This window comes from Apodemus sylvaticus, chromosome 14 (genome assembly GCF_947179515.1).
Source record: "Apodemus sylvaticus chromosome 14, mApoSyl1.1, whole genome shotgun sequence".
Classification (NCBI taxonomy): domain Eukaryota; kingdom Metazoa; phylum Chordata; class Mammalia; order Rodentia; family Muridae; genus Apodemus; species Apodemus sylvaticus.
This window is the reverse complement of record NC_067485.1, coordinates 33,627,661-33,644,020: the sequence shown is the minus strand read 5'-3', so window position 1 is coordinate 33,644,020 and position 16,360 is coordinate 33,627,661. Positions and strand designations below refer to the sequence as shown.

Sequence of the window (16,360 nt, the reverse complement as noted above, 5' to 3'; positions counted from 1 at the left end):
CTTGCTAAGAGTCCTCTTCTCTGTGGGTCTGGGAGGACTTTTTCCTAGAAAGAGTAACCAATAGAGATGAAGACCCCCAGGTTGGGCAACACATTGTTGTGCTGCCACATACAAAGGTCAGAGAGTGAAACTGCACACACACACACAGACACACACACACAGACACACACAGACACACACACACAGATACACACACACACACACACACACACACACACACACACCTGACATTCACATATATAAACTCTGTATAAGTGTTTATTAGTGAACCTTAACATAGAAAAGACCACAAGCACTAATCAGGAAGAAGCCTCTCTACATATTCATGTCCTCATGAACTGTGTTTGGAAATGATGAGAATGAGCACTTATACCTGAAAGCATTTTCATGAGGAAGAAATGCCCGGCAAACCACAGAGCAACAGTGATGATTTCCCTCTGTGAAGCTGTATGCTGACGGTTTTTCCTTAGGTAAATGACTGCTGCCTGTCTTGAAACCCTCTAAACTCAGAAACCCATTCCTAATCTCCTGGAATGCTCTCAGGATGCTTGTTAAAAGTAATCAACCCAATGCCCAGTCAGCATGTGAACTAGGTATACACATTTACCCCCTCAGTATCTTAGTTGATGCAAGGAAGGTTGGACAAAATTAAGAGCAAGAATTATCCTTCCTTGCCAATGAATAATTACCAAGTCTGTGACTCTAAAAATAAGATAGATCTCAGTAACCTCTCTTTCAAATATTTCAACATCTTTTCCTTCTTACCTTGCACTATTTGGGATGGAACTTAACTTATAATCCTAAAATTACTCCTTATTTCACCTTTTAATTCTTTTTAAAATTTTAAACTACTTTGCCTGGCTAGACTTGGACTTGGGATCCTCTTAAAGAAATCTTATTGGAGGAGACACTGTCTTTCTTCCTCTTTAGCCCCTGCTCTAAGAAACACTGTGTGCATATTTCTACTGTTCCTTCTCAGCAGCTCTTATGCGTGTGACATGGGTGTGGTTATGACAGAGAACTTACCTGAGATATCTGGATGGAAGTCTGTCCCTTTGTCCCCAAGAGGACCATAGCTAGAGCAGAGGAGATGCTCACAGGGGAGTAACATACATTTTTTGAAGGGTTACTTTGACATAGCATCTTGAAAAGATGGATAGCAAAGGTGTCATTTGCTTCAGACAGAGAATTCACGATGCAGAACCTGGAGGGGAAGGAGACATAGGACTGAAGACAGAGCTGAAGGTCCATTGTTCTCAGGCAGGTAAATCTGGGACTTTCAATGATCATAAATACTTTAAATCAGATTTCAAAAATTCGTCCTAGGTCACAGTCTTTCTGATTTTAGTGTTATTGGCTAAGTGTGGCCATGGCAGCAGACCAAACTACCTACTTTCTCATCTGCACAGGTAGAAGGTGTAGTCCGCCAGCGGCTACATATGAACTGGGTGGCCTGAAAGAGAATTTTGAGGTTAAGGCGAAAAAGATTTGAGTCAAGGCAGTAAATTCCGGTCAAGACTGACTTTAATATTTTTAAGGCAAGTTATATAGTTTTTGGGGGATCGACCACCCCTCCCAGAAGTCGGTCACTTCAAAGGCGGGCCTGTGAATTTTCTTGGCTCCAGGTCTCAGCGGGTCGCCTGCCTTCAGACTGGCGAGTCAGGTGAAAACCGCCTTTGGGGCGGTGTCAGTAGTCGAGGTGAGGAGCCTTATTGTTCACAGGAACAAAGGCCGGAGGTAGCTATCGGAAGAGTTGGGAGCTGCCAGCCAGCTTAGTTGTGGGGGGAGGAGACAATTCCCCCTTAATTATTAATTTTTAACAACTCAGTGGAAATAAGTAAGTTCATCCAATGGATGGCGGGCTTTGATCAGTGAGGGAAATCAGAGGCCCAACCCCCTTAAGGGTTAAGGACATCTTTTTCAGGGGGGGAAATAGACTGCCTTTTTTAATTCTAGGACAGTCTTTTGATGTCAAACCCCCATGTAGCTGGGCGTGCTTTTCAGGGAAATTCGGAGACAGGATTTTTTTTTTTTCCTTTTCCCCTGCAGTGCCTCGCCTCACACCTCAACTGATGCCCATGTTTGTTATATAAACAAACATGCATAGTTCCGAATACCATGTAGCCTCCTTTCTGAGGATTCCACTGGCAGAGTAAATGCTCTGCGGATAAGCGCTGGCTGGCTGTAATAACTACCCATCTTCAACCTGGGGCCATCACTGAAGGATTTTTGTCTTCTGAGCCTTATCTGCTTGAAATATAAAAGGAGATTAAGAGAAACAACCTGTTTGGTTAGTCTCGAAGCTCAAAACGGTTTCAGTTTAATTGAAATTCAGTGGCCTCAGGCCAGAGGCCTGGCTTGCAACTTAATTTGCAAGAACACAAAGGAACTTTACCTTCCCAAGTAAGTGGGAAGCGGCTTGGAAACAGCCTTTTGAATTAATTATACTTACCAACAGTTTAGGGGGTGTTTACTTGTTTTACCAATCTCTCTGGTAACCAACTCGCTCTGTCTTCTTCCTGGGATAAAATGCAGACAGACCCCCTTCCCCAGATTAAAAAGGGGTCCGGGCCTTTCCATGTATTATTTAAAGGATCCTGCCACTTAACCATGGCGTAGGAATTGGAAGTAGCTGGGTGCCAGTGTCGGTCTGCTGCAGACTGACCTTTAGCATCCGTTTGGAGAAAATTTAAAACAAATAAAACAAAGGCAAGATGTGATTTAGGGGACCTAGGAGGATATAGATTCTCCTTCTTAGTTTTAATAAGCCAATTTTTAAGGGTGCGATGAGCACGCTCTACGATTTCTTGCCCCATTGGATTATCTCAGCAACAAAAGAAAATCTGGGGGAATCTGTATCCCTGACCTCAAGCAATACTACAGAGCAATAGTGTTAAAAACTGCATGGTATTGGTACAGTGACAGGCAGGAGGATCAATGGAACAGGATTGAAGATCCAGAAATGAACCCACACACCTATGGCCACTTGATCCTCGACAAAGAGGCGAAAAACATCCAATGGAAAAAAGATAGCCTTTTCAACAAATGGTGCTGGTTCAACTGGAGGGCAGCATGCAGAAGAATGCGAATTGATCCATCCTTGTCTCCTTGTACTAAGCTCAAATCCAAATGGATCAAGGACCTCCACATAAAGCCAGACACTCTGAAGCTAATAGAAAAGAAACTGGGGAAGACCCTTGAGGACATCGGTACAGGGAGAAAGTTTCTGAACAGAACACCAATAGCGTATGCTCTAAGAGCAAGAATTGACAAATGGGACCTCATAAAATTACAAAGTTTCTGTAAGGCAAAGGACACCATCAAGAGGACAAATCGGCAACCAACACATTGGGAAAAGATCTTCACCAATCCTACATAGGATAGAGGGTTAATATCCAATATATATAAAGAACTCAAGAAGTTAGACTCCAGAAAACCAAACAACCCTATTAAAAATGGGGTACAGAGTTAAACAAAGAATTCTCACCTGAAGAACTTCGGATGGCAGAGAAGCATCTTAAAAAATGCTCAACTTCATTAGTCATTAGGGAAATGCAAATCAAAACAACCCTGAGATTTCATCTTACACCAGTCAGAATGGCTAAGATTAAAAATTCAGGAGACAGCAGGTGTTGGAGAGGGTGTGGAGAAAGAGGAACACTCCTCCACTGCTGGTGGGGTTGCAAATTGGTACAACCACTCTGGAAAGCAATCTGGCGGTTCCTCAGAAAACTGGGCACCTCACTTCCAGAAGATCCTGCTATACCACTCCTGGGCATATACCCAGAGGATTCCCCACCATGTAATAAGCATACATGCTCTACTATGTTCATAGCAGCCCTATTTATAATTGCCAGATGCTGGAAAGAAGCCAGGTATCCCTCAACAGAAGAGTGGATGCAAAAAATGTGGTATATCTACACAATGGAGTACTATTCAGCCATTAGAAACAATGAATTCATGAAATTCTTAGGCAATTGGATGGAGCTAGAGAACATCATACTAAGTGAGGTAACCCAGACTCAAAAGGTGAATCATGGTATGCACTCACTAATAAGTGGATATTAACCTAGAAAACTGGAATACCCAAAACATAATCCACACATCAAATGAGATACAAGAAGAAAGGAGGAGTGGCCCCTGGTTCTGGAAAGACTCAGTGAAGCAGTATTCGACAAAACCAGAACGGGGAAGTGGGAAGGGGTGGGTGGGAGGACAAGGGAAGAGAAGGGGGCTTACGGGACTTTCGGGGAGTGGGGGGCTAGAAAAGGGGAAATCATTTGAAATGTAAATAATATATCGAATAAAGAAAATTAAAAAAAAAAGTTTTATATTAAATTCCTTGTAAAATGAGATAAAGTTCTTACCAGTGTAGGCTGGTCCACTGTCTGTCTTAATGACTTTGGGTAATCCCATGGTATTAAAGGCTTGTAAACAATGTTCAATTACATTTTTAGAGGCTTCTCCCGTATGTAGGGAAGCAAAAATGAGTCCCGAGCACGTATCAATGTAAGCATGTATAAATTTTAATTTCCCAAATTCTGCATAGTGAGTTACATCTATTTGCCAAATTTGATTGGGCATAAGACCACGTGGATTAACCCCTAAGTGGGGCACTGGTGCTAAAGTGAGACAAGTAGGGCATTGTTTTACGATCATTCTAGCTTGCTCCTTTGTGATCTTATGACGGAGTCTCAACGTATGACTAGAAAGATGAAATTTATCATGATCACGTTTTGCCAATTCTATGGGTGTGAGTGCCAAAGCCTGTCCTATAAGCGCTTTGTCAATGCACTCATTACCCTGAGCCAGAGGTCCAGGAAGGCCTGAGTGGGCTCTGATGTGACCGATATAAAAAGGATTTTTCCTAGCAAGAATGATACCTTGCAATTGTGAAAACAAGGATCCAGCTGGCGTATTAAAATTAAACGTGCCACAGGTTTCTAATTGTGGTATAGAAAATGTAACATAAGCACTGTCAGTAAAAAGATTAAACGTACTATTTACAGATTGGAAAACACACAACACCGCTGTTAGCTCCGATAACTGAGCAGACAACCCAGGTGTCTCTACGACCACCTGCTGATTGTTAATGTGATATCCGGCTTTTCCTTTGGAGAAGCCATCTGTGAAAATTAAGAGGGCGTTATGCAACGGCCGTAGAGATGTCATTTTAGGAAATACACGTTGGGCGCCAATATGTAGTCCGCCAGCGGCTACATATGAACTGGGTGGCCTGAAAGAGAATTTTGAGGTTAAGGTGAAAAAGATTTGAGTCAAGGCGGTAATTCCGGTCAAGACTGACTTTAATATTTTTAAGGCAAGTTATATAGTTTTTGCGGGATCGACCACCCCTCCCAGAAGTCGGTCACTTCAAAGGCGGGCCTGTGAATTTTCTTGGCTCCAGGTCTCAGCGGGTCGCCTGCCTTCAGACTGGCGAGTCAGGTGAAAACCGCCTTTGGGGCGGTGTCAGTAGTCGAGGTGAGGAGCCTTATTGTTCACAGGAACAAAGGCCGGAGGTAGCTATCGGAAGAGTTGGGAGCTGCCAGCCAGCTTAGTTGTGGGGAGAGGAGACAATAGGAAAGATCACCAGGAACACAACAACAGAACTCAGCAGAGAGTGGCTGGCTCTAGTTACCTTCCATACTGACACATACATATCTTCTGAAGAATGTTGAGTTTTGGATAAAGAGGAGGAGGAGGAAGAGGAGAAGCAAGAAAAAAAAAAAAAAAAAACAACCAAAAGCATCTAGGTCTTCTAGCCTGGCTCCAGCAACTCTGCATTCTGGCCTCTGCCTGTGAAGAATTCTCCTGAGATACCCAGGTATGCATTAGACAGTGCCCTCCTCATTTGTAGTTTAGACAGGAAAGACACTGAGATGCTGAATGAGACCCAAAGACAGGCTGGTGCTATCCACCCTGGTGTGCAGCAGGGAGCATTCCCCTGCAGTGGCTGCTCAGGTGACCCTGTATCCTCTGCAAGCAACCAGGCTGCTTTTCTCTTGAGCATCCCTCACCTCCCAGATGAATGCACAGCTCGACCCAGACTAAGTGAATGCTCCAGATGCCTTAACCCATGGCTGAGCTCTCACTGTCATATGACCTTTGAACCCTGGAAGTGTGTTCCAGAGAGCTTCCTATTGTGCTAAATGCAGATCAAAAGCCTAGGGAGCCTCACAACACCCCAACCCACACTTCTTCCCACGCCTTAGACTGAGGGACACAGCATCCAGAGAGTGTACTTAGATCTATTGACTCCTCCTCACCTTCAGTCTCCCAGGGCTGCTTTATTTCAATGACTTACCCTCTGTTGGTCCTCGCATCTGACCCAGCTTGCCCCTCCCTCTGCCTGCACTCCTGCCCATCTTCATGTCACTTTAAAGTTGCTTCTGAGTCCTTGAACTGCTGTTCATATCACCTAGAAGGCCACCTACCCCATCCCGTCACTGAGTTCAAACTACTTCCTCTTCCCAACGTCACCGGAACAGGTAAGCCTCTGCTGTCCTGCCCTAGGGCAGCGGCCCCACCCAGGTCTGCTCATCACTCCTGAGTGTAATCTTTCTCTTACTGATTGCTCTCCATCCTCCATCCTCTGGAGCTCTGTGAACGAAAGGGCCTCATACAGTTTCATTCTTTGTAATTTTAAAGGAATCTGGCCCCCTAATAGTAAGGACCTGGAAGCATAGTCAGATAAAGAGATTATTACTCAGATAACACAATCAAAGACATGATCACTGTCCGCACGGAGTGAATTGTTTTATTAATGGGAATGAGCAGTGCTCAGATTTAGACGAGGAACCCCAGATGTTTAAAAGGCCCAGGAGTTAGAGAATTTACTTTTGTAAGAAATGAGGGAAGAAGGCTAAGGCAGTCAAATTGTCAATTGTGAGCCCTGAAAGGAAGCATGAAAAGAGGCCTGAGGAGAGGCTGCTAACACCTTGCAGCCCCTAGACCTGACCTGAGGAGAAGCCCACACAGCCTAGATCCCCAGGGCCGGGATCAGCCTCCCTGACACTGGCCAGCTGGGCTTCCTAGAGGAGTCTCCTTTTAAAAATGCCCATCACACAGCATCCCTCAGCTGTCTCTCCCTGACTCTGCTGTCCTGAGTTCCCCTCCTGGGTTCAGCCTGCACATTGTTATTCTGACCTCTGGGGTTCCACAGCCCCAGCCTATGCCAGGCCCCAAACTTACCAGAGTAGCTGATGCTCCATGTAGCTTTTGCAGCCTGGATGTCCCCTGTAGCTTCCCACAGCAGCCTTCCAGATTCAGCTGACCCCTTTCTTCATTCACCTCAGGGCAGGGACTTCCTGTTTAGCACATCCGGTCACCTACAGTGAGACAGGCTGCCTCTAGCTCTGGTCTCTGCAAGAAGAGGACTGGTGGGCCTTAGGGGAAAACTGGACCCTTAGGGAAAGGGAAAATAGCAGGAGCTTTTGCTCTGTGCTAAGAGAGAATCTTTGCTGGATTTTAATAGTGCTCTGGGGCTGGGGTAGGAGGTAGGGGATGTGGAGATTGTCCAGTGTCAAAGCCCATTTCTTAACACTCACCCTCCTCTCCTGTCAAACACTCATCCATTTTCTCCCTTTCCCCTCATTCATGGGCATTTCTTATGAATATGTGCTCATGTGGGTGGTCTTCTATTACTAACCTGGTGTTTCTGAGACTCAGCCTTACGTGTTCAAAGTGGCAGTGACTGGGTCACAGGCACCAGACTTGCCACACAGTGCCATCTGCGGGCATTGGACTATGGTCTGAAATCTCAACCCAAGGGAAACCACCATTCCTGACTTTGCCACAGAAAGGAATTTCAGGAGGAGACAGTATGAAATGGTGGATTGGATTTATGAAGACGCAAACACAAAGATATTTAAAGAGAGTGATATATAAAGGGAAGAAAAGCAGGAAAAGAGAAAATGAGACACACCTAAGCATGCAGCGCTCTGAAGGAGAGCACGGCTTCAGTGTCTCAGCAGTAGCTACATGTGTGGCTTTGGTGGCTCTCAGATGTCACATCTTACAAAGATATTGAGAAGTGCTCGTTCTCCTTTATTGTTAATAGAGATCCAGTATTTATTTATTTATTTAGTTAGTTAGTTAAGACAAAGCTTTTAAAACTACAAAGAATGAAACTATCTGAGGCCAAAACACATACTCAGACCCTCCACATAGAAAGAAGTCTTGCTGGGAAAGAGGAACATTAGGAAGACTTCACAGACACAGGAAAGGCCCATCCTGTCTGCAGTATCATTTGTCTAGCTCTCCTGGAGAATATCAACTTCTGGAGAATATCGACTTTGACTGAGCTTGAGAGCTCGCTCAGTTTCAAACTGTCTGTGGTGCACGCAGTCTAGATAAAGCCTTCTGTTCCATCTGTTCTCCTTGTGGCTTACGGACGGGCAGCTTTCTCCAATCTCTTCCTCCCTGAAGCTTGCTGGGGTGAACGTTGGATGTCTCCAGGGTACTCATCTTCTCTGCCCAGCCCAGCGCCATTTCCACAGGAGGCTGCTCAGACCACTTGTCCTCCAACCCCTGACCCAGCAGGGAGTGAGCACAGCTGCCGGAACTTTAGCCTGTGGCTTTCTTGCTCATCTTGCTTGAAGAAACATTTGGCTTCCTTACCTGCAGCATCTGCTTCCTGTGTCCCCATCTGTCCTCCACCAGCAGAAGACATTCAACCTCCTGCTTCTTTGTTTCCCTTATGTCCTCTGCTTTGACCAACAGCGAGTCTGACCATCTTCTGTCTTAAACCATATTCTTGGGGCCACTTTTCAGTTTTGTCCCATATCACTGAAGCAGCTGGCCCATTGCTATCTTCCCCTTTGTCCTTGTATCTCTGACACAATCTCTCCTCTCTGCTCTGCTTCTCCTTCCTCACCCCTGCTCCCTCCAGAGACTTCCTGGCCATCCTCCCATTCATCCTACAAAAACAGGCCGTTATTTTTCTCTTCTTAGCTGCGAAGCTCTGTCTTTTATTCCACCTCCAGCCTCCAAATTTTATTTTTTCAATGTAGTCTGTTTCAACATGGGCCTGCCCTTTAAAACAGTGCCCACTCTGAAGAGGACAGATCCCACTGCAATACTCTTCTCCGTGGACTTCGTCTCCCTTAAGGAAGTTATTGTGACCATCTTCAGTGCACTTCCTGCTTGATGGCATGGGCCCTCATTCTTCTCACACCTGGAGAGTTTTTTGGAGTCAAACTTGTCCACAATTTTGGGGCTTCTAGTCCAGAGGGCTACAGCAGCTACCCTATATGCCAAAGCTCTCTTCCTTGTTTTTCCTGAATAAATGTGACTTCAGGTGAACCTTGCATAGATATTATAATCAGGAATGACAAAGCTTGGGTTAGAAGGCTGCTAGGGCATCTCTTGAACTATAAATAGTTTTCTTGTAAGATTCCTAGGAATCTGCATATTTACAACTTGAAAAGGAAAATGACCATGCATGCTTGGGCTGTAAGCATGCTTGCTGTTATACTGTTGTTTTGCAAATATCCTTACATAGACTGATTACTGAATGCATGTCAGCTACCTTCCCAGTAACTGGAATGGTAAGAGTCATAATCAGACACATGGCTGAAGGGCTTCATTCTTTTCCCAAATCTCATTAAACAATCTTTCTCTCTCTTTGCTCTCTCAACACAGTATTGTCAGACATTAGTTTCTTTGTCTGAGTGAGGATATTAATAATAATATCTAGACTAAGTTGGTTATTCAATTGGTCAGCATTAGATGGTTTCTATCTTTCACCAAGAACTAATTTTACTATGAAAATTCATGTACAAATTTGTGTATAGACATATGCCCTTTTGGATCTACCTAGGGTATAGCCCAAGGAATTTCTGGGTCATATGACAACTCTACATTTCACAGTTTGAAGAACTACCTAATGAGTTTGAAGCCTTCTATGTGCCCATGTGTACCCATCAGCAAGGTGTGAGTTTCAGTCTCTTCCTGTGCATGTTTCTCTTTTCTTATTTTAGCTAATCAGTGTGATGGGATTGCTCATTATGGTTTTGACTTTTCCCTGATGAGTAGTCATGTCAATCATAAGCTCATGTGCTCACTAGTTCTTTAAAATTCTTTCTATAAGATGGTCTGCTCAAACTCCTGCCTATTTTTATTTGAGGGTTCATCATCCTCAACATCATTGTCCTCTTCCTGTTCATTTTCCTCCTCCTTCTCCTGATCATCATCACCACCATCACCATCATAAGTCCAATGAATCTCATGACACAGAATTCTTAACTGTGCTCTCTGGTGACATTTTCACCTCTATGATAAATTTAGCATAAAGCAGGTGACTATGCTATCTCTGTGAGACATGATTCATGGAAAGTTCCTCCATGCCATAGTCACAGCCCTGGTCTACCTCATGCCTCCATAGATCCCCCCTTAAGCCCCTTTAATCAGATACAATCATCTGAGAGTTGATTGGTTCACTGTGGACTCTTTCTTGGGGTTGATTGGGTCCAAAGACTGAAAATGCTCTCAGTTTAGAGGTGAAATTTTTGGAACTTTGTTCAGAAGATGGCATGTCCTAACATAGGTTTCTTTTTGTTCTTGTAGATGGCTGGCTGGAGCCTGAGGCTACCTTCCTTCCCTGCCTGTGTGTAGGGCTCTATCCCTACCATCCTGTGGTTTGTATACCCACTGTCTAGGCCTGTGATTTCCTGTGTTCTGTGTGTGTCATTGTGTGGCTTGGTGCCTTCTGGAGGCTACCATCTTGGTGGTCTTCATCCACAAGGAATAAATATGCCTTATTTGCCATGGCTCCTCGCATTTTTCAAACCCCAGCCTCCACTGACACCCTCCTGTCCCAGAATCAGAATGTAGACTGCACAGTGGCAGGAAGGTAGCACAGGCTGGAAAGTGTTCTGACTTTTGTGGCTAGAAAGAGAGTACTGAAAGAAATGTTGCATGAAAAACAATTTCAGAGAGTTCAATAAACTTTAAGTGAGAGTTGAGCTGTGAAGACTTTGTTCAACAGTCTGTTAATTATGAATACCTAATAAGAGTCTCTACTTGGTTCTAACACCTTAACTATAGGGTATAATAGGCCTTTGAACAAATGCCCTAAAAGGAATACAAGTGGAGACCAAGATTAGAACACATCCAGTTACAGTCAGGAGAGCAGACATTAGAAACATTAGTCTATGACTTCTTGGCTTTGGTCACTTGGGTAAGAGCTTTTAGATTTGAGGTGAGGTGAGGTGTCACCTTGCCTAAGTTGGCCTTAAATGTATGATATTCCTGCTTCAGGTTCTACCATGGTCAGAGATCTCACTTTCTGAGCTATCTCACTGTTCCATCTCTCCATTCAGTTTTAAATCTAAAATTATTATAAGACATAGATTGTTATCATAATTGTTATCAAACTAAGAACTATTGGAAGCTTTTAATTTTAATTTTAATCCATAAACACATGACAATGAGAACATAAATCCCTCAATTCAGTAACACTTCCAAATCATGTAAGAGGCTGAAATACTCACATGTCATTCAGTCTTAGGGAAGAATGGTCATCATGGAGAGTATGGAGCACAGAAAAAGCCTTGTGGAATTGAGTCTGGAGAAAGACTTTGCTTTCCTTTTCCTGAGACATGTTACCCCTAGCTGCTCTAACAGACAGTACACCCCATATCTAGTTACTAGGAAACCTTTCCCTAAAAGGACTGGCTAAAGAGAGAATAAGCTCACAGCCATTTCCATGTCTCCAAGCTGTCTACTGATTTTTTTTTAAATAACCAGAAACTGCAAATTAATAATTAAAAATGATTAATGAAACTAAGAACTATTGGGAGCTTTTAATTTTAATTTTAATTTATTTATTGTTTTCAAACCTTATGAGCCTTGCCAAAGGTAGGTATTTTAATTCAGAGAATGCAGCTCTTCCACCACAAGCCAGGAGACCTGGCTAGACTACTGCAACTGTGACTCTGACCAACCTGAGAGGGAGTCCAAAGATTTGTGTTGCATATAGGGGCATATAGAGGAGTATTCTAGGACTGATGAGGGGAGAGTCCTTCAAGGGTGCTGTAAATGTTCTTAGTCTCAAACTTAATCCATTTGATCCTCTATTATGATGCAAGGTTTTAATGCCTGGTGCAGCTATTAAAAACACACACACACACGGCCATTTTGCCTGCAGGACGACAAAGAGCTCTGGCGGGCAGACCTGTAACAGGCATAGCCTGAGGCTAACAAAGCTGGGGTCTAGGCCCCAAAAGGCACAGGACTGACCCCAAGAACTGGGCAGCTTGGTGGGCCATCTGTGAGTCAACCCGCCCAGGTGATTGTTAGCACAGCAGACTCTCCCGGCGCTTTCAGGGAGCTCTGGCGCGCACGCCCGCCATCCTAGTCACCTGGCGGACCCAATTAACAGTCATAGCCCTAGGGGAACTTTGCTCGGACCTTGGCCTCCCAGGCTTTTGCCTGGACTCAGGGACTGGGCGGCCAGGCTAACCTTGTGTGCGACAGCCCGGTTGGCGGATCGGCTGCCCAGCTGAGTGAGCGGAACACAGGGGAGGTCACAGCAGCATACACCGTCGGCACTCCCTGGGGGTGCACACAGGCTCCATCTGGTCCACAGACACAATCTGGGGCAAGGCCTCAGGCAGAAGCCCTCAGCTTTACTCTCTCCTCTTCCGGATCCAGATCAGTCTGGGCGGCAGCACCACATCTCCAAGTCCTGCAAGTGGCTAGCTGGGCTTCCGGGCGGCCAGCTGGGAGAAGTCAGTGTGCTCCAGTGAATCCAGCGGGCCCCAGCGGGAGCCTTCGGGTGCCTGCTTTGGGATCTGAACAGCCTGGGCAGCAGCACCCTGTCTACAAGCAGTGCAGGAGGTAAGCTGTGCACCAGAGGCCAACTGGGAAGGGGCAGCTTGCACTGGTGAGTCCAGCACTGACAAGAAAAACTAACACCAGTGAGAACTAGATGGCAAAAGGCAAACGCAGGAACGTCACTAACAGAAATCAAGGCAATATGGCAACATCTGAACCCAATTCTCCTCTACCAACATGTCCTGGATACCCCATCACACCAGTAAAACAAGATTTGGATTTAAAATCACTGGTCATGATGCTGGTACAGGAACACATGAAGGACATACTTAAAGAAATTCAGGAGAAAATGGATCAAAAGTTGGAAGCCCTTGCAAGGGAAACACAAAAATCATTGAAAGAAATCCAGGAGAATACAAAAGCCAACAAGGAGGAAATGCAAAAAACACTTAAAGAAATACAGGAGAACTTTGGTCAACAGGCTGAGATCATGAAAGACGAAACACAAAAATCTCTTAAAGAAATACAGAAGAACTTTGGTCAACAGGCTGAGGTCATGAAAGAGGAAACACAAAAATCTCTTAAAGAATTACAGGAAAACACAAACATGCAAGTGAAGGAGCTAAGCAAAACCATCCAGGATCTAAAATCAGATGTAGAAACAACTAAGAAAACTCAAAGGGAGACAACTTTGGAGATAGAAAGCCTTGGGAAGAAATCAGGGGACAGAGATGCAAATATCAACAACAGAATACAAGAGATAGAAGAAAGAATCTCAGATGCTGAAAATTCCATAGAAACCATGGACTCAACAGTTAAAGAAAATGCAAAATTCAAAAAGCTTGTAACCCAAAATATCCAGGAAATCCAGGACACAATGAGAAGACCAAACCTAAGGATTATAGGCATAGATGAGAGTGAAGATTTACAACTTAAAGGGCCAGCAAACATCTTCAATAAAATTATGGAAGAAAACTTCCCTAACCTAAAGAGAGAGATGCCCATGAATATACAAGAAGCCTACAGAACTCCAAACAGACTGGACCAGAACAGAAATACTTCCCGTCACATAATAATCAAAACACCAAATGTTCTAAACAAAGAAAGAATACTAAAGGCAGTAAGAGAAAAAGGCCAAGTAACATATAAAGGAAGACCTATCAGAATCACAGCAGACTTTTCACCTGAGACTATGAAGGCTAGAAGGTCCTGGGCAGATCTCATGCAGACTCTAAGAGAACACAAATGCCAACCAAAACTACTATATCCAGCAAAACTCTCAATCACCATAGATGGAGAAACTAAGATATTTCATGACAAAACCAAGTTTACCCAATATCTATCCACAAACCCGGCCCTAAAAAGGATAATAGGAGGACAACACCAATACAAGGAGGGAAACTTCACCCTGGAAAAAGCAAGATAGTAACCTTTCATCAAACCCAAAAGAAGTTAAGCATTCAAATTTAAAAAATAACGTCAAAAATGATAGGAAGTAACAATCACTATTCCTTAATATCTCTTAACATCAATGGACTTAATGCCCCAATAAAAAGACACAGACTAACTGAATGAATATGTAAACAGGACCCTACATTTTGCTGCTTACAGGAAACACACCTCAGGGTCAAAGACAAACACTACCTTAGAGTAAAAGGCTGGAAGACAATTTTACAAGCAAATGGTCTCAGGAAACAAGCTGGAGTAGCCATTTTAATATCAGATAAAATTGACTTTCAACCTAAAGTCATCAAAAGAGACTCTGAGGGACACTTCATGTTGGTCAAAGGAAAAATACAAAAAGAAGAACTGTCAATCCTGAACATCTATGCCCCAAATGCAAGGGCACCCTCTTTTGTAAAAGAAACTTTATTAAAACTAAAAGCACACATTGCACCTAACACAATAATTGTGGGTGACTTCAACACTGCACTTTCCCCAATGGACCGATCAGGAAAACAGAAACTAAACAGGGACACAATGAAACTAATTGAAGCTTTGGACCAATTAGATTTAACAGATATATATAGAACATTCTATCCTAAAACAAAAGAATATACCTTTTTCTCAGCACCTCATGGTACCTTCTCCAAAATCGACCATATAATTGGACACAAGGCAGACCTCAACAAATATAAGAAGATAGAACTAATCCCATGCCTCCTATCTGATCACTATGGAGTAAAAGTGGTCTTCAATAGCAACAGAAACAACAGAAAACCCACATACACGTGGAAACTGAACAATACTCTACTCAATGATACCTTGGTCAAGGAAGAAATAAAGAAAGAAATTAAAGACTTTTTAGAACACAATGAAAATGAAAACACAACATACCCAAATCTATGGGACACAATGAAAGCAGTGCTAAGAGGAAAACTCATAGCCCTGAGTGCCTCCAAAAAGAAAATGGAGAGAGCATACATTACCAGCTTAATGACACACCTGAAAGCCCTAGAACAAAAAGAAGCTATTTCGCCCAGGAGGAGTAGAAGGCAGGAAATCATCAAACTCAGGGCCGAAATCAATCAAGTAGAAACAAAGAGAACCATACAAAAAATCAACAATACCAGGAGCTGGTTCTTTGAGAAAATCAACAAGATAGATAAACCCTTAGCCATACTGACCAAAGGGGATAGAGAAAGTATCCAAATTAACAAACTTAGAAATGAAAAGTGAGATATAACAACGGAAACTGAGGAAATCCAAAAAATCATCAGATCCTACTACAAGAGCCTGTACTCAACACAACTGGAGAATCTGGAGGAAATGGACAATTTCCTTGACAGATACCAAATACCAAAATTAAATCAGGACCAACTAGACCATCTAAACAGTCCCATAATGCCTAAAGAAATAGAAGGAGTCATAGAAAGTCTTCCAACCAAAAAAAGCACAGGACCAGATGGCTTCAGTGCAGAATTCTACCAGACCTTCAAAGAAGAGTTAACACCAATACTCTTCAAACTATTCCACAAAATAGAAACAGAAGGAACACTACCCAATTCCTTCTACGAAGCCACAATAACGCTGATACCAAAGCCACACAAAGATCCAACAAAGAAAGAGAACTTCAGACCAATTTCCCTTATGAACATCGATGCAAAAATACTCAATAAAATTCTTGCCAACCGAATCCAAGAACACATCAAAACGATCATCCACCATGAGCAAGTAGGCTTTATCCCGGGAATGCAGGGTTGGTTCAATATACGGAAATCCATCAATACAATCCACTACATAAACAAACTCAAAGAACAAAACCACATGGTCATTTCATTGGATGCTGAAAAAGCATTTGACAAAATTCAGCATCCTTTCATGCTTAAAGTCTTGGAAAAAACAGGAATTCAAGGCCCATACCTAAACATAGTAACATCAATATACAGCAAACCGGTAGCCAGCATCAAACTAAATGGAGAGAAACTTGAAGCAATCCCACTAAAATCAGGGACTAGACAGGGCTGCCCCCTTTCTCCTTATCTTTTCAATATTGTACTTGAGGTACTAGCTCGGGCAATTCGACAACATAAGGAGGTCAAAGGGATACAAATTGGAAAGGAAGAAGTCAAACTATCATTAT

The 16,360-nt window shown here is 43.3% G+C and overlaps 2 protein-coding genes across 3 annotated transcripts in view; both read right to left on the bottom strand.

Annotated features, from left to right (window-relative positions):
- Positions 1–8,490, bottom strand: part of LOC127664533 (leukocyte elastase inhibitor A-like) — a 62,214-nt gene extending 53,724 nt beyond the window's left edge. The window contains 4 exon segments of the mRNA XM_052156602.1: positions 1,027–1,204; positions 1,394–1,453; positions 5,024–5,126; positions 8,391–8,490. Of these exon segments, the coding sequence (XP_052012562.1) occupies positions 1,027–1,204; positions 1,394–1,453; positions 5,024–5,126; positions 8,391–8,490 (441 nt within the window).
- LOC127664689 (leukocyte elastase inhibitor A) overlaps positions 1–16,360 on the bottom strand; it is a 230,165-nt gene that overhangs the window by 112,622 nt on the left and 101,183 nt on the right. The window lies entirely within an intron of this gene.